Genomic DNA, 19,428 nt, shown 5'->3' on the forward strand with positions numbered 1-19,428 from the left:
AAAAAAAAAAAAAAAAAAAAAAAAAAAAAAAAAAAAAAGGCATCCGCAATAGCGCGAACGGTACACACGTGTAAAAAATAGCATCTACTGCTCCCGCATCAATATATAATTTTTCCTTTTTTGTTGCCCCGTTTTGGAAAAAATAATTTTTCGAGACACGGTCGGAAACATGAAAGCCACGTTATGCTTATTAAACCCTATGACGTATGACAGAGGGTCATTTTGGTTTATGGCAAAAGATGGTGATTTATAATCACGCACATATTTGAAGCACTCTACATTATCATCAGGAGGGGTACTTTGCGAGTAGCTCACATTCTGCATGACCGTATCGTCTGCCTGGCTATGTTGTCCTAGCTCTCCTTTTTTCCCCACGTATTCGTTTTTATTTGTTTCGTTAAACGTCACACGCTTACTCAGATTTGTCGATTCAATAGATGTGTTTCTTTCATTTTTTGACTTTGGAAAATTTTCTTCTTTTTCGTCCTGCTGCTGTTGCTGTTGCTGCTGGCTCTGTGCAGGGGAGGTCACGTTTTCACCCTTGGGCAATTTGCCTTTTAACTTTTCCCTCATTTTTAACTTACAGAGGTATTTTTTTATGAGAAATTTGCTTAGGCTGATTTGTTTTTTCGCTCCCTGGGTGTCGCTCGCTTGGTCTGCTACGTTCCCATGCAGGGGAGCACCGCCATCAGCACTGGTCATAGGCGCACTGGTGACAGCCGCACCGGTGCCATCCCTGCGCAGAAACTTGTTTAACATATACTCGTCGCAACCCTTGTCGTGCGCTTTATACAACCCGTACAGATGCTTGTCGCGAGTCTTCTCCACCAAATGCAGCAACCCGAGCATACCGCTCTTTTCCTTCTTCGCCTCACTCTTCAATGTGGCACTCGCCCCCTTGCTGCTCAGCAACTTATTAGCATCTGCCCCTGCACTACTTCTCATGTAATCACTATAATTTCCAATCTCCATAATACCTTGTACATATTTATTGTTCCACACAGCAATGTGTGGTAAAAGGGGGTAAATTTTTTTCACCTTTGTGCCTTTCTTTAGAGGATGTGGAAAATAGTATTCATATGGTACTTTCCTTTTCCCACATTTCATCATCAATTCAGAGGAGCTATCATTGTTCACCAAGACACCATACTCACGGCTCTTGTCGTCCTGCTCATGTGTGTTCATTCCCATGGAGGAAAATTTTCCCTTTAGATTCACATCCCTGCTCTGCCTCTCATCACCGTGCAGTAGGCTACTTCTAACCCTTCTAATATAATGCGGAGCAACCCTATTCAGAAACTCCAAATCGTCTTTGTCAAATGTATGGACAATCGGAGCAGATGAAGAAAACTGCTTCACCTCATCATTTAGGTTGATGTGGCTATCCGTCCCTTCAACGTTTCCAATCTTCCGGTGTTCATTCTCATTTTGCTCCTTTATCCAATTACCTATATCCTCATTATTTTGCATATTAAAGGAAAATGAAAAAGGCGTCTCCATAGGGATGTGTATATTCCTCTCTATATCATTTAACCTCTCCACCTTTTCATTTAACATCATAGTTGTGTAATTGAAATTTAAAATCTCATTGTCTACTTCATGCTTTAGAAATTTCACCCTTTCGTCAATGTTCGGTACGTCTAACACAAAATCGGTACTTCCACAAAACTTTTTCAATTTCGCTTCATTCTGTTGGTTCCGTATTTTCTTCGCTTCTTCTATGTTTCTCAAATTGCTCCTTTCACTTTTTCCATCTCGCTCTCTTGGCTTCTTCCCTTCGGGTATATCCATCCTGGTCAAAAGCCAAGAGACGTCAAAAAAAATATAAAAAAAAAAAATAGAGAACAAAAGGGATGGGGGGACTGCTCATGATGGGGCCTGAAAAAAATTATGCCTATATTTTCTGTACCCCCATCTCTGACGTGCATATATAGCGGGCATGTGCCCTTGCCTTCACCCCAATAGGTTTGTCACGCCTCTTCCACTGCTCCAACAATCTACACCACTCTCCACTTCTCCCGCACCCCTCGGGGATGGGCAGTCAATTTGACAGTGTTATCCAAAGCGATGATCACGTTGAGCCAGTGTATCACCGCACACGCAAGTGATATCTAGCTTTACCCCATCTTCCCACCGTTCAGTGGAAGCAAAGGCCCCTTAATCGCGTCGTCAAAAGGGCCGCCACAACATGGGGCTCACACGGAGCGATGTGCCAAATTAAAAAAAAAAAAAATTGTTACATTTAAAAATCAAATCAGTAAAATGTTTAAAAAAGGGGACAAAGCCTCCTTCACTCACCAACCCGGTAAAATTATTTATTACGAACTAAACCGTGCTAACAAAAAGATGGATATATATACCCTTGTAGTGGGGGGAAAAAACAAAAGAGAAAAGGAGCAGGCCAAATTGATCTCCCGAGGAGGTGGTCGCCCCACTGTTGCTTCTCACTCGTTTTCGCTCTACTGAACAATTTTTTATGTAACGTTTTTATTTTTCTACGCAACTGCTTTTTCACCTCTTACTCGATTTGTTGTCCCTTTTTTTTTTTTTGCGTTCCGTTAACCTCCAAAGTCTGTGAGAGCACCGTTAAGGTTTTATCCCCCCTGTGGAGAAATATATATTGTAGGTTCGTGGCATTTCCGCTAGGGAAAAAAAAATTTTTTTTTTTTTTCTTTTATCAGTTTTCACATTTCCGTGTTAAAAGTTTCACTCTTAGTGCGTATGGAAGAATGATGGGGGTGCGCGCTGCAGATGCAGAGTGGAGGCTGGCGCAGAAAAACCGCCAACCATCCTGTGCTGCGCGCGTACAAAATGGAAAATGTAAAATGCGACACACAAACTGCTACACGCACGGTGAGGAAGGTGCATCCCCCAGGATGATGGTCGAATTGATGGAACTCTTCGAGCTGTGCAGCTCGCGGTAAATCTTATTTATCAAAAGCGCATTGTTGCAAGGAATTTTGTACACGAGGTTGTTGGAGGAGTTCCCTGTACGGATTATCACCCCGTGACTCGAGGCCCTTATTTCAGAGATGTCTTCAATCCTGAGCGACCAAATGACGATATCGCCCCCCCCGACGCTCTTCTTGTCCCCCAGAAATTCACCACTCTTACTACCAGAAAACATACTGGCATACAAATTGGCATAAATAATAACCTTCGGATATAGCAACAAAGAATAATGTGCAGGGGGATGATTCTCCTGTTTATGTATCGTCAAACATTTCATAATATTTTTTGAAAATTTCAACCCTAGACATTCTCTCAATTCAGCCTCATGCAAATTGTACTCTTTTATTTTCCCATACTCTCCCCATAACATTCTTGGCTTTCTATGTCTCTTGATTTTGTACTTATGTCCTCCGATCGGTTTGGACACCTCAGCTTTTATACCTCTTGTAACATCTGATACGGCTTGTCCTACTTTATCTAGCGGCTTCACCAATGATCCAGCTACCCCTTTCCCTATCCCTTTGAAGAACCCACCAACTCCTTCCTTCTGGGCACCCTCAATTGGTTTCGTAACAATGTTAGATAAGCTTAGCACACCTTCCCCAATATTCTTCACAGCACTTAGGAGACCTTCTTTCATGTTCGTATTTGTTTTAAAGTTCCTTTCCTTCTGTCTCCTGTTAATGTATTCTGCATCAAAGGTCAAATTAGAAAGGAAGCTTCCAATACCCACACTTACATTATCCACAGCGTAAACAGCTAGCCCTATGGTATTCCGTCCAATTTCGAGGGGAATCTTCGGTATGTTAATTAGGCTGCTATATCCTACTATGAACCCTAGGCATGCCAAAATAGAATGACTGTACTTATCTTTCAATAGAGCATAAAAAGACTTCAAACTAACACGGATGTTGTTAAAGATTTCCTGATTGAGAGTTACAGGTGCTCCTAGTAATTCTAACTTTCCAGAAACCATTAATATTCGTAAACCGATTCTCAACAAATCACTCATCATGTGCATTTTGTCCAGTAGAAATGAGCACCAGACGATCAGAGTGAATTTGTCAATCTGCATGTATTGTATGTTTATTGCTAAGGGGATATCTGGAGACTTGTAATTCACATAGACAGGTAAAATGGTCCACTTTTCTATCTCCTCATAGAGCAGGTTCTTCTTCTGCACAATGCTTATCCCTTCAATGTACTCTGCTATGAGCAGGTTAATTCCATTTAACGTTTCGGCGTCCATTTCAATCTCCACGTCGTCCAAAGAAACCTGTATCTTCTTAAAAATCACGTCCTTATGAGATATGAAAGATCTCTCCACATAAATGTTTAAAAATATTTTCTCGTCATTTGTGTTCATGCCTTTGCCAATTATTCCTGGCCCGCTCTCACTAGATCTCTTACTCATTATTATATCGTTGTTTGAGAAATGGGCTCGACCCTCACTACCAATACCACTGCTGCTATTCTTCCGCCCGTATAGCTCATCCATCTCGCTCACGTAACTGCCCTTTCTACCTATTCCCCCAGCACTAATCCCATTGGCACGATTTCCCTGCGAGTGATGACCATACGCATCTTTAATTCTCTTCAATTCTTTTTCGCTGTTCCCTGTAGAAGCCCCTCCTGATGTGGCTGCTGCCCCACCACCTTTATCATTGTTCGTACTTATGCCCCGGTTCGCCAAAAGCACACACTTCTCACAGGATTCCAGCTGGCAATCCACCTGCACGTCCGTAATTTTTATGTCAATAACTTCTTCCTCGTTCTTCATATAAAAAAGGGCACACAACTTGGACAACTCAATAAAGAAAACCTCCTCCTTCAGGATGTTAGATATAATGCTTACCCCTATTTGGGTAACATTAATAATTACGTGCACATTTTTATACGTGTTACTGATCATCTTCACGACTTCCTCCCGTTTACCCGCGCCGTAGTAGTAGTAGTTGCTATATCCGCTCACATGACCCTGGTGCCCACTTCCGCCTCCTTCTCCTTCTCCCCCACAGTCTTCCTCCGCACGAGACTTCACATAATTATATTCGCTATGCCCAATCATCATCTTCTTTTGAATATAGTTACCCCCCACGGAACCTCTCGCAACTCCCATTTCTTGACCATTTTTGTCCTTCAATTCGTACCCTCCCTCCGCGGGTTCTATCTTGTGGTAATCCTGCATATCCAATGAATTTTTAGAAAGTCTTCTACCCTCACAAGAGTCATAAGCATACGGGGTGGTGGTAGCGACATATCCTCCACCACCATGAGGTACTCCCCGAGAAATATTAATTCGGTGGGTCAACTTAATCGTTATCAGGTCTTGTATATACTCTATGGACACGATAAAAATGACGTCATAATAATAAACCTGGAATAATTTCTGCGCGTAATTATACTGAGCGAATTTTAATATAAAGGGTGTTCTTGGGATAGTTTTCATGTCGTGCAGAACGATCTCTATCTGTACATTTCGTGTAACATAAATGAACGGATTCACCCACCCGAGGTAACTAGACTGGTCATACTCGATGTTAAAATAATGTTCCATGTCAGCTGTGCTTAGGAAGTTTTTTAGAAACATATTTTTTTCAAGTTTATAATTTTCTTCTTCATCCATTTTGAGGTGTTTCGTATCATCGTGGAAGGTTCGTATTTTCAAATACCTTGCTAAGCTAGAACAATTGTAGGCAATAAACCCTTTATTCATATTATTATCTAACCTTTCTATTATAATATTTTTCGTGCCCATGTCAGGGATGCAAGTAATTACGTACACTTCCGATTTCTCCTCCTTCACAGAACTGTTGCTGACTACCATGTAGTTGGTTCCCACGAAGTTTTCACTCGGGAATATAACCGACGACCAAAATGGGTTCTTGCTTATCTTGTATTGCTTGGCTGGGAGGGGCACGTAGTCCTCCCTCTTCTTATTACCATGGCCATCACCACAGCCAGCTCCACTGTTAACGTCAACTCCATCATCATCGCCTCCCTCGTCCTCCTTCACCCCCTCCAGCGCCCTAAACCGGAAGAGCAAAATATTCTGCTTCTTCGGGAAGTACAACGGAGAGGTGTCATTTTGCCGAACCCCCTGAATCTTATCAGTCTGAAACTGCTTCACCAGGATCGGGTGGTTCAGCTTATTGCTAATGATAAATTGAGGCACCACAGTAATTATTCTGCTAATGATGTAGGGTATATTCGTGGTCTTAATCTTTTCCGTGTTCAGACAAAAGGTGTAAAAGAAATTCTTACACACCACGCTCGTCTCGGTGTAGCTGCCGATGGGGGGCAACGTCGCCTTGAACAATATCAGCGAGTTGTCAACTGGACAAGGATAATTAAAATCGTTGAAAATATCACTGTAGTCGTTAAATGTCTCTTCCCCCCCTACTTCATAACTTCGAACCCCATTTCGGCACGACCTTAAAAATTCATTGTGGTACATCTTATGTGGTAACAACAAATCTATTTGTGAATTATATCCTAACAAAGTTATGCCGTTAATAATGGGGTAGTACTTATTTGAATTGATGGCCTTGATGCCCAAACCCGTTCTGTCAATAAAACATCGAGGTAGAGAAAAAATGTACAGCTGTTTATTACCCAATATGCTACTTAACGAATTGAAATACCCACTGAAGTTTTTTATTAACTCCACTTCTACAGAAGCGAACCGTTTAAAATTTAAGGAAAATCTCATAACAGACTCTTCGTCATCCTCCAACAAGTATAGCTTGTCAGACCACTCACATTGAGAATTTCCAATTTTCATTTTCATATTCAGACAACTATACTTTTTAATTTCATAAATGTAAAAAATGGAAAATGGATTCAATCGCTTGTTCACATAACTTTTATTGGAAGTGCAGGAAGACAGCTCCTTTTTCTTCACTTTTATTTCCTCATCGATGTTACTTATTTCCTTTTCCAACCGCTTCAACTCTTGTATGTACACCCGTTCGTTGTTCTGTGCCCCCTTCCCCAAATAATATTCATGCGCATAGCCACTGCTCGATCCACCACCCACCGTAGCAGTTGTGGCGCCTGCAGAACTACTGCCAGAATTGACGTTTTTGACCGACGTGAGTTTGCTCAGGTATGCATTTATCTCTTCACATTGCCTCAACAACTTTACCTTTTTGCTTTTTAAAACCTCGATCTTCCCCTTTTCCTCATACACGTAATCGTTTTGTTTCTCGTCTGAAATCTCTGATGTAATTATTATGTCCACCAAAGCAGGAATGGCGTTCACTACACTCACATGGGGATATATTGTAATAATTTTTAAATTTTTCTCTGCAGGTAGGGCACTTATTTTATTCTCAATTTTAACTATAAAATAAAGGTAATTATTACTATCCTTAATTTTGCACTTCTTGACGTATGTCCCTTGGTTAATGTCAGAGCTGAAAATGTCGGACCATCCCTTTTCGCTACTGATGGAGGAAGTGTCCATCAGTTCGTTTGCCCCATTCTTGGGAGATGATGACCCATCGGGCATATAAATCTCCCCCCACCCTGGGGAAGTATGTCCTTCCGCTTTGGAGCTATCCAACTGATTCTTCTTATTCAAACCTTGTATGCCTCCAGCAGAGGAGGTGCCTTCTTTAATACCTCTACCTCTAGAAATCTCTCCTTTCCCCTTGGAACTGATCACTTCATAGTATGCGTTCTCCTCACTTACCAAATTTATCGGCTTGAAGGACAGGTACACATGCGATGGGCCACAAAATGCACACTCGGGGGTGGACAGCAAATACTCATGGTTCAGAATGACCGTGAAACTCATGTTATTATTCTTCTGACGCAACTTAATATCAGGATTTATATTCAAACTGTTAGACACCTTATAATTTTTAAACGAGTCGCTGTGGTTAGGGTAGAGCGTGCTAATTGGTATGGTCCTATTCTCTAGAGACGTCAGCAAGATGGGGTTTCTCGTTCCATCGAAGAAACAAAACTCCAGAGGAATGCCACACTTGTTTACAATCCGAACCGTTGAGGACATGAACAATATTTTGTAATTTGGCATAGGAGATATTATTTCACACACTGTCTCCGCGAGTGAGGTTAGCGGAAGATAATTATTCTTCAGTCGATACTTGCGGGATAGATTGGTCTGCTTGTCCATCTCTTCGTTCAAAATTTCCAATTTGCTTCGCCTGTCCATGATTGGCTTGTCCACGCTTGACTTGTTCAGCGCTGCGTCGTCCCTTCCGCGGACCCCTGCGCTTGTGTCACCCTGCTGGGGGATGCCGCTGTTATTGGCCTCATCAAAAATATAGTCCAGCGGCTTCATCATGTGAATCACGTTGTTGCTCTTCAGGGATGTGGTTAGAGTCGTGCAGCTGTTCTTGATCAAGTTTATAATGACACATTCGCAGTGCTTCAAAAATGGACCTACGAATTTGTTCGAGGCAAAAATGGAGTTTCCCATCATCTCTTTCCTCCTTTGGCTGTACCTAAAGTAGTGGTTTTCACTGGAGCTACTGGTGCTTTCCACCGAGTGTTCATCATCCTCCAGCTCATCCTCACTGTACCCTTTGGAACTAACCTCCTCATGGTCGAGGAGTTCTTCCTCTTGCCGTTCCCCATCCAGGGACAAATCATCATTCGAAGCGAACACATCGTCATTTCTCAAATGTGCTGAGGCGCCCTCATCCTGACCAAACTGCTTCATTTCGTCCGCCCCCACATCGGTGCCCTCGATAGTTTTTCCTGCCTTATCCCTGTCATCGCTAACCGTGTTTGCGTTATACTTGTTATTGTCGTAACTTTTTCCCTTCCCCTTGGCGGTGCTGCCCCCACTTGTTCTTGCCTTCTTTCCGTCCACTCTCCTTTGGCTGTGCAACAACAAATTCTCAATGGTCTTCTTCGGATTCTTCGTGATCATCAAATCCAGCACTATGTCTCTTTTGCTCACATGGGAAAACATATCATGTATAACGTTCACCACGTTTGAGGGAGGAATCGGGATGAGGTACAGGTACAGGTACTTCTTCTCAATCAAGGAGTTGTTCGCTATCTCGTTGACAAGCAATCGATCTAGGGAAACCAACTCGTTCGTGGTTACAATTTTGGCATACAACTCGGGGGCACTCTTCTCCGCATCACAATCCGTCTCCGAATCGTCACCGTCGCTTCCTTCACTGTGATAATTATCCTTTTTCACTTTATCACCCGTGCTTCCACTGCCCATCGTGGTGTGCAATGCCATCTTGGAGAATGCCCCAGCAAGGTTTGTCCTTCCCTTTTTCTGCTTCTGCCCCACACCCGTAGGAGTGCCCCCTTCGTGTACACTTCGGTAACTTCTCCCCTTGCCATCCACACAGAGGCGCTTCTTCTTCACCTCTTCCACGGTACTCTCAGGCATCACGAAGGCGTAAAAAAAATCGCTCGTCAAGTTAACATAATAAACAACGGAATTGTCCCTCAGGCAATCGCAACTGTGTCGATTTTCCTCTCTGTTCAAGAAATCATCCAAATGAAAATCATTCTCCTTGCTCGAATCGATGTCACCAGGAACAGATTCAAAAACAGACGAGCAATCTTCATAAATGCTCTTGCTCTTAATGCTAAGTTTTTTCTCATCTAGCTCAGCAGAAATGCTTTCACAATTATTGTGAAAAAGGGAAAAATGGGACCCTTTGGTTTCTTCCTTCTCTAACGCGTTGCTCGGCATGCATCGATTGTTTTCCTCTTTGTTCAGACCCTTAAGTACCTTCTCCGTAAATACAGGAAGGAACAAGAATAGCAGATTAACTAACTGTGGAGTTATATTAAACCATAAAGCGTTAACACTATTTATTTTAATTATGCTGATTGGAGATTTGTTAGACTCTGTGTCTTCACTCATCGCATCAGTCGGTAGTATCTTGTGAATGTCTAACGAAATGTTACACTTCTCCAAAAAGGGTTCCCAATCTCCAATGCAGTTGTTAAAATACTCTACCTTTGAATTCAAATCATTTATATTGTACGAACATTCATCTGAATAAAAATTCAAACAAATGCTCATACTCATGATCGTCCTGATTATTGGCACGATTGAATTTCTTATGTCGTCAATGAACGTACACTTCACATTGTGTAGCTTTATTACTATTTTAATGTCTCGATATGATTTCACCTGTTCATTACCGCTAGCCAAATCAGACTCCGACTCATTATTCGCTGCACATTTACTGGAGAATACTCTACTCGTTGTGTACGACTCCGTGGAGGAAGAGTCTGAGTGTGTCGTCAAATTGGAGTCCGCTGAAATTTCAGACAGAGCGTTGTACGAAAATGATTCAATCACGTTGTTGCTCGACTCGGATAGGTCTAACTCACTTTTCTGCTTTCTCGTCATAACGAGACTCTTCTCCTCCGATGCGGTGTCTCCTTCCCGCTTCACAGTTTCCCCCTCATTGCTAACGTCAGCCACCACGGCCGCTCTCCCTTTTTTTCTCCTCTTCCCCGCCTTCAGCTTATTTATGTTCGTTATCTGCAGCTCCTGCGCGCGGCTCTCGTCTCCATCTCGCGCGCTTTTCCCAGTTACATCATCTTCTGCACCTGCCCCTTCTGCTTGGCCATCCAACACCTCCTTCATCACAAAATAAATGTTATTCCTCATAAATTTGTTCTTTATCTTGGTGTGAATAAACGTGACCGGTGGGATTACCGCACCAACGACGATTTTCGTGTAAGAGCTGGGCACATCGCCAAACAGGGTCGACGAGGCCCTAAGCAAAATTTCCACATCGTCATTCGACAGTCGTATGTCAAAATTCCCAATGTGAATATCCAAATCAAAAACGGAGATAAACTCCGGGTACTCCTTCCCCTTCATATTCGTTTTTAAAATATAATTTTCCTTCTTCGTGTCCACTGACTCGTATATCGCTTCCCCCTTAACATTTAAATTATCACACAGTAAAATTTTTTTCTTATGATAATTGTGCAGTGGGTTAGACACATCCTTGGGGTCTCCTCCCCGCACACCACTCACCCTTTTCCTGTTTCTACTCAAATCGCTAGAAAAATTACTGACATAATTAATGCGCTTTATTTTACTATTTATAGCGTAAATTTTCCTAAACATTATGCACTTGTTTAACAGAGAGAAGGAAAAGACGAAGTTATTCGACCACAACAAAATCGGATGAGCCACATTCTCTAGATTCGTAAAGATAATAAAATTTCCATTGTTCACTTTGAAGCTTATGTGAATAGGCTTATTATCCAACTTTAGAATTTCATTTATATTTGTTATGGTTTGATTTTTCTCATTCCCCATCCGCTCTCTGATAAATCTGTATCGACTAGTATTAATGCTGCTTCCTCTCGATATATTCTTCTCCCCATCCCTAATATTGTGACCTTTTCCTTCGTCTTCCTCTTTTCCCCCTACTGGGGTAACCTTCTCTTGCTTTCCATGGCGTCCACCTGTCTCTGCTTCACTTTTCGCCTCCGATTTAAAAACATTTTCCTCTATCCTAATATTCTCCACACCATACCTTTTCGTATTCGTCCCATTCCCCTTCGCTTCCTTCTTATCCTCTTTCAAATTATCTTTGTTCCCTCCTACATTAGCAACATCATTCTGGTGGGAACGGTCATGGCCCCCCGCAACTTTCTTCCCCCTTTTCTTCCTTCCTGGATCCTTCGCCGAAACGATGTAGGGAGATGGCTTTGGATAAAGATGCAGTGTGCTCAAATTAAAACCGGTAGATAGGAATTTATATATATCCAAAAAAATGACAAAAAAGCAGCAGATGTATGCATCATCCAATTCTATGCTTAGGATGATATCTTCTATAAAGGAATTGATTCTTATCTTTATGCCCTTTTGCCTTTTCTTCTTTTTTGCCTCGCTCAGAAATACATTACTCTCGAACATGTACCGGAGCAGTGCTTTGTAGTCCTTCGAAGCTGCGGGGGGAGGTGCGCAGCGATCTCCCGTGGGGTGGCTGCTTCCCACCACAGAGTTACTTCCAACCACCGGGCTGCTTCCCATCGCAGCGCTGCTGCTCATGTTGTTCTCCTCGTCTAGGTTCGAAACGCAAGAGTTACTATTCACCGATGCGCTCATATTTTTAATTAGAGACATTTTGGCCTCGGTATTTTCCCTCACATAATTCTCCCTCATTTTTTCCTCATAATACTTGTCTGCCCTCTTCCTCTTCACCCTTCTTGCTTCGTTCTCGATGCAGCAATACGCCACTCTCTTGTAGTAGTTGATGGAGTTCTTTCTCACATCATCAATGTAGAGGGAGTTACTATACAGGTCGAAAAAATATATATAGTAAAAATCTAGAAGAACTAGGTGGAATGACATACTTATATTTTGGAACGTTATTATGGCTACTGGGGTATTTTCGTCAAAGGAGGTTTTAATCTTTAGACTCTCCAGGTTTATGTACAAGTATAACTTCATCCCGTTCTTCTTCACGGGTTCACTCTGGACGGGGTTTGGCGGCCCCAGGGGGCTACTCAAATCATTTTCCTCGTTCATCTCTTTCGCCTCGTTGGCGGCATTAGCCTGTGTCACCGCTTCCCCCCCGCGGCGAACGCCCAGGTTCCCCAAATTGATGTTGCCCTTACGGAACCACTCCGCGTTCAACATGCTGTCTATGTTTACGCCCCTATCACAAATGAAGCACATAGGGAAGTAACCCTTGTAGCAAAAATTCTCATTAATAATATCTAACAAAAAGGCCAATTGAAATACAGTCAAATCCAAGCAAAAATTGTTCCCATTCAGGTAAATGAAAATACCATCCTTGCTGCTGACTAAGCATAGTCCAATGTTCACTTTTTGTAGAATGTTCCCTTCTACGTTGGTACTGCCCCCATTTTCACAGGCGCGACTTTCCACGTCTAACAAATCGACATAGAGCGTAAAATCGTATTTCCCCCCAACGGCTGATGTCTTTTTATTTTTTTCCAATTCTTCATTTTCTGTTGCCTCATCTGGGGTCGAGCTACCGCCTATATCACTGCAATGGACATCCATTTGACGCTTCCTTGGCGTAGCTCTTCCTTGGATTGCTCCTCTTGCCTGTCTTGCTTGCCTTTTCCTCTTTCTCCTCTCGCGTAGCGCACTTCGTTGATTTTCGACGATCTCTTGGGTGTAATTTATCGTATACGAATTCTTAAATTTTAAAGTGCCCAAATGGAATTTCAAATACGATTCGATGTAAGGGATAGAGTTCCCCCCTCGATTACCATTTCCACCCCCATTGATGGTGCTGCTTCCCTTGGAGCACTTAGACACATTCTTAACCTCCCCACGATAATTATATATTATATTTTTATCCTCCGGAATAATAACAACAGGATCCAAGATGGTGCAGTGGAAGAGAAAATACTTCGCCTGAGCTACCTGTACCACCTTCTTATACGATTTACTTATAAACACATTCAAAATACCATCATCTAGATACTCCAGAAATAATTTCAAATCGCGTAAATAAAAAATGTAGTATATGCTGGATATATCGCAGAGCAAACATATGTTATAATTCCTCTTGTCGTTGTATACCTTAATTTTTCCAACAAATAAATCTTGCCTTTTCTGTTTGCTCGATTTTTTTTTTTTTTTCTTAATTTCCTCAGATAAATTATCCACACTGATGTAGTTTAAAATATCTCTACTGTTTCGTCTCTCTGACATCACCTTCACATTTTCCCCTTTGCTATCCTCACTGGATTTCATCTGCTCCAAATCGGTGGCACCAAACCTTTTGCTCTTCCTCGAAATGAACAAATCATATGTGTAATCATTTATATTGTTCGAAATGATATTTTTGCTATTCATCGATATGATGCCCTTCTCAATATTTACGAACATTTTCTGGTCAAAATTTAAGTACACCTTATTTTCGTAATATATGCTGCTTACTTGAATTTTTGAGAAAATCTTCCTCTTTTGCCAGAAGGCTAGGGAAGCACTCTTGATGTAACAATTGAAGAAGTACTTTACGTAGGAGTTCTTCTGCCCGTATAATTTCGGTAAGGTCTTATTCAACCCATTGCTAAGGATATCCCCCTCGCCATCTCCATCGACATGGTCACCACTTTGTCCGTCATCGCTTTGTGTACTCCTTCCAACTATATGCTCACCTTTGTCCAATGGTTCCAGGAGGTTCACCTCCTTGGGGTCTACTGGAGCTTGCCCCATCTCAGCGCTTCCTGCATGTGTGCTGTCCCCTACAACAGGGCTTTCCTCCTCCTTCAACTCCTCCTCATTGTTCTTCCTAGCAGACTCTATGTCTAAAATGTTCAAAGAATTTTTTACATTATTTAGGGTCTGCTGCACACTCCTCAAGGTGTGTTCCGAAATGAACATCTTATAATTTTTTAACTCCTCCTCATTCTTTAACTTATTCTTGATATACTTCATGTCCTTCTCAATCCCATACTGCAGCTTTTTCTTATATTCCTTCATCGTTTTGAATATCTGCTTGATCGTTTTGTACTTCCAGTGGAGCTCGATGTCACTGATGATCAAATTCACGTGCGTTCTGGCCCTGTTGATTTCGTTTTGTTCCTGCAGAATTTGCAGGTTTATGGACAGCTGCTTCTCTTCGATGGCGTCCATGAAGTCGTCGTCGTCGCCGTCGCCGTCATCGTCTCCATCATCGCGTTCCTCCTCGTCCACCGCGTGACCAACTTTCAACGCCGCTCCCGCTTCGTTAGGGCTACTTCCGTTCGAATGTCTGCTCACCTGCCCACTTTTATCCAGCTCATTATTGGGGGGGCACTCCTTCGCTTCCCTCAGAAAATCACTCTCCATAAATTCCTCTATCCTTTGAGCCGATTGAAATCGATCTATGCCCCTCGAGCTGTTATTTTCATTGCTGGCATCTCTACTCACGCTATTACCCCCCCTGCAGCTTCTATCAAGCTTATCGCTGCTTGCATCTTCACTGGACGGGGTCCCCAAATTGGTGCCGTGCCCTTCTCCTCCTGGTGGTGGCTGTGGTGGCGACGGTGCTGGTAGTACCGCCCCCCCTTGAGCGTAGCCCCCATTAACCATCGCGTTGTGTTTCTCCTCCAAATAAGTCGACAACGACCGGAAGAGAAATATATCCTTCGAATTCACATTCTTCGTTAAAGTAAAAAAAATTGGCTGCCTATTACTTGGGTCACAAATCCACAACTGCTCTATTTCAACCTTCACAATTTTCCTTTTTTTCTGCAGGTAATTCTTGTATGATATTCCACAGGCCTCGTACTTGAGCACCTCTCTATTTTTCCCATTTTTAATGGAAAACGCTGAATTCTTAATTAAAAAGTCGATGTCATAGAGAAAGGATTCTTCCTCCGGTTTGTTAATTTGGTTCGCATCAGTCAGGTTGGCCTTAGACTCATCGTCATTCGGAGCATGGACACTGACCAGGTTACCCTCCTTCGAAGCTCCATCAGCGGAAGGAATCTTCAAGCAAATATTTTCTTCCCCCTTGGAAGAAGAAACTGTCTTCTTTTCCACTGAAGTCTTCTTCCTACCTTTGAGCAAATCTTTTTCTTTTTTATTTTTTGAGTAGAACCGAGTTAAATACCTCGTAATGGATGTCGGCACAGCCAATATGATGCTTACTGCGTCTGGATTTATTTGGAAAAAAATGCCGTCCAAAATAATGTTCGTCTTCAAAATTTTCAAGTCGTATTCCACGTACACCTTTACAGGAATGGGCTGCAGTATGTAAAACTTTTCACTCTTCTGTGTCTTTTCCTTTATGCGGTCGCAGTAGCTGTCCTTCAAATGGGTTTCCTCCATGGGGGGGATCTCCCCCCCCTCCCCCTCTTGTGCCTCCTGTATATTTGGTGTATTGTCGTCTTTGATGGAGGGCAATTCACTAACCAAGTCCACCTCAGCATGTCTCACATCCACGTCATTTTTACCCTTACACGTGCCCCCACCTCCCTGCAGACACGCCTTCAAACACGTTATCTGGGTTTCGTTGAATTCAAAAATTAAGTTAAATTTGTGGCAGGTACAGGGGAACTCCGTTTTGGCTATCAAATTACCCAAGTGCAATTCGACAATGCCGTTGGTTAAATTATCAAAGTGTAATATTGGACCACATATATGAATGTAAAATTCGAACAGCTCCGGCAAATGCTGGACTGCCCTGTTGTATACGTTTTCTCCTTTCTCTTTCAACCCCTCTATCAATTCCGTCTGCTCCATCTTCTTGATGTGCTGCAGCGCCTCGTCGTCTTCTTCGTCATCCTCCGAAGTGTCCGCCTGATCATCCCCCGCGGCACTCCTAGGAGTCTCTCCGGGGGGAGGCTTTCCTGGGAGCTCTTCACTGGGAAGCGCATCTGGCAGGGAAGCCTCTTTCAGTGAAACCTTTTTCAGGGGTGCCTCCGCCGCACCGTCGCCCACAGCAGAGCCTTTCCCCTTGCACTTTCGAAAAACAGACTTGTGCTTCTTATTAACAATATCTATTAGCGGAAAGGCAAAGGACAGGATATTCTTAATAAGTAAAGGAGACACATACAGCTCCAGCGGATTCAACCTTAACAGAGAGGATAGGGTGTTCCCCTTGTCAGTCACTAAGTGATTTATCTCTACATAGGCACACACACTTTGGCTATGTAACAAAGAATAATAAATTGCATTCTGGTAAAGGCTATTTCCTGTACTGCTAGCATTGTTGGGGAATAAATTCTTGTTCGTTCTGAACTCCATAAAAATTTTATTCTTATGCTTTGCTACGAAATTTTGTAACTCGATTATGAACTTCCATTGGAAATTATCATTGTCATTGTGATCCACCACGGACTGTAACGCCAGCGAAGAATATATTTGGTAAAAATTTATCGACAGTATATTAATTTCTTCATATCTGATCCCCTTCTTGATATAGTTACTGTTGGCCGGACTCATAGCTGGGGAGTTATTCATCAGGGTGTCTTCACTTCCACTGAGGGATATTTCATCCCCCAGTGGGTTGCTCATCGGATTGGAAGTTCCTTCTGTTAGTCTACCATCAGTTGCGCTTCCACCAATAGGGTACTCATTTGAGTTAATTTTTCCCTTTTCTACTAATTCCCCTGGCTCAAGCAACACCCGTCTTCTTCTCCTCTTCTTACAATCATCATACACGTTGATAGAAAAATTTGCCAATTTGAATTGAAAATCATATTTGGTTGGAAGGACCACATCGTAATTATCCTCGTTCGTCATAGCTTCCTGCAAAATGTACAACTCCTTCTCATTTATAATGTCTTGCTCACTATTTAAAATACTCTGCACCTTCTTTTCAATGTCCTTCTTATTACCAGTGACCCAGGACCACCAGGACTGTTGCTTATATATAGAGTCGTACAGATATTTTTTTTTCAAATTTTTTTCTTCAATTATTTTTTCCAACGTATTTTTACATTGCAATCTCCATTTGGCTAGATGCCGTACCCCAACTACATCATACAAAATTTGCAACCGTTCCATCTCCTGGGAGGTCAACTCAGTGGTTGATATGTTGTACTTCTCTGCAAGAACTTTATTGTACAAATTCATAAATTCGTTTTTGGTTTCATTTCGCAGCGATTCTATGTCTAGCTTGACTGTACAGGCATACTTTAGTAACAATTTGTTCGTCTGATTCCTGGACTTATTGGCTTCATTCATTATTTCGATAATTTTTGTAATTTGTGTCCTGGTTAGCGTAATTCCTTCCCATTTTTCCCCTATTTCTAACTTAGCCTTCAGCTCCTTTTTGTTGCTGGACTGCTCCACTGGCAACACCAAATCGAACGGCTTTATCAGATACTCAAAATTATAGTAGTTTAAAATTTTGCTGTCGTCATCTTTTAAAAAGTTGCTAATTTGGGTTAGAGTTCTTTTCAAGTAGTTGTCCTTACTATCACCATTCTGATCTTCTTCTCCTTCGGTATTCCCTAGCTTGGACTCGAGCGTCAGCTCCTCCTTCTTGTCGTAACTAATAGACAAGTCGTTCTTCTCCTTGGATGAACGGTCCAAATTGTCTACTCTGCCACTCGCATCATTTTCTTCATCTTCATCGTCGGACAGAGATGACCTAATCTTCAGGTCTTCCCGTTCGTCCTTATCAGGGTCGCCCCTTGTTAACGACTCGGACGAGGCGCTGGTGACCTGCCGCTTTGGGGGCCCCTCAGAGATATTTTGGTCGCTTTCGCGTCCTGTTTTCCCCTTTTCTCTCTTCCTCCTCCTGCGCTTTTTCCTTATATTACTGTTGCTGTAAATACACAGCCCCTTGAACTCGATCATGTGATTTAACTTCTTATTTTCCTCACTCGAATTTGCACCCGCATTTGCACCGGAACTGACAGCCTCCGCCGGGTTTTCCTCCTTCACAAGACAATTCTTAACGGAGGCTGACTTGAGAATAAATCCGATGGAAAAATTCTTTTCAGGGTCTTCAAAATGAATTAAAATGTCCTGAATGTCTACATGGATATTGTTAATAATTTTATTTAACAATTTAAATATAAGTGTGGACTTTTCTGTTGACTTTTCCTTATTTTTCTGTTGTTTAATCAGGGAAATTTCTTCCTCCAATAGTTCCAGTCTGTGCATTTTGGCTTTTCTCAACTCTTCGATGATTACATCTTCGCTTTTTTTGTAGCTTCTTGGTTTTATATATATGTGCACATTTTTAATGAGCACACACACAGGACTCTTCCCTAACTTACTCCATGGAATTTGTATATTTATTCTACCTATGTTACCATGGATTATTTTAAACGATAGATCTAAGATTTCGGTTATTTGCGGCTTAAGTTTCAGGTTCTCTAGAACTATGTTGCCTGACCATACCCCCAAGTGGAGGTTCCTCTCAATCCCCTCGACATAAGGCGCGAGGAATTTATTCAGTAGCTTTTCAACTAATGATTCCAACATTTTTATCTCTTGTAGAGCCTCTACCTTGGGTCCATTCCTCCCCTTTCTCTTCTGCTGCTTCTACTCCCGTTTACCACTCGTTTGGAAAACGTTTTACTTTTACAGGCCGTGAGTATCCCCTTTATATTGAATGATGAAGGGGTAACACACGGGGAGAAAAGCAATCGTCGCTTTGCATACCTCATTGTTTACAATTATTTGTAAACTTTAACGTAAGCTTCTGCTTCGTTTCTTATATTATTATATTATATTTATATATTTTTTTTCAGTTTGTAATATTATTCTCCTAGGAGCTAGGCTGATAAAATCACATTTGTATAATATATCTCCTCCCTTCAGGGATATATATATTTTCGAAAACATATCACAGTTCTGCTAAACTCCTCATTGTAAATATGCATAAGAGCCTCACAAAACAAAAAAAAAAAAAAAAAAATGATTATTTGGTCATAATAATTACATGAAATAAAGTGTACACAGTGAAGGGCACTTAATCGATTAATGCCAATTTTCTTTTGATGCTATTTGGAAAAAGTTCTTTCACATGTGCCACGTGTATATGAATATGCATGTACGTGTACAAACACATA

At 41.9% G+C, this 19,428-nt stretch overlaps 2 protein-coding genes across 2 annotated transcripts; both read right to left on the minus strand.

Moving 5' to 3' along the window:
• Positions 1-84: 84 nt before the first annotated feature.
• Positions 85-1,791, minus strand: AK88_05129 (uncharacterized protein; the record flags this gene model as incomplete). The annotated part of the gene is made up of 1 exon (XM_012482731.1): positions 85-1,791. The coding sequence occupies one exon, from the start codon at positions 1,789-1,791 to the stop codon at positions 85-87; it is 1,707 nt and encodes a 568-aa protein (XP_012338154.1).
• A 1,051-nt stretch (positions 1,792-2,842) lies between these two features.
• Positions 2,843-18,838, minus strand: AK88_05130 (uncharacterized protein; the record flags this gene model as incomplete). The annotated part of the gene is made up of 1 exon (XM_012482732.1): positions 2,843-18,838. One exon carries the CDS (start codon positions 18,836-18,838, stop codon positions 2,843-2,845), a length of 15,996 nt encoding a protein of 5,331 aa, XP_012338155.1.
• Positions 18,839-19,428: the final 590 nt, after the last annotated feature.

Source organism: Plasmodium fragile (assembly GCF_000956335.1).
Source record: "Plasmodium fragile strain nilgiri unplaced genomic scaffold supercont1.96, whole genome shotgun sequence".
NCBI classification, from domain to species: domain Eukaryota; phylum Apicomplexa; class Aconoidasida; order Haemosporida; family Plasmodiidae; genus Plasmodium; species Plasmodium fragile.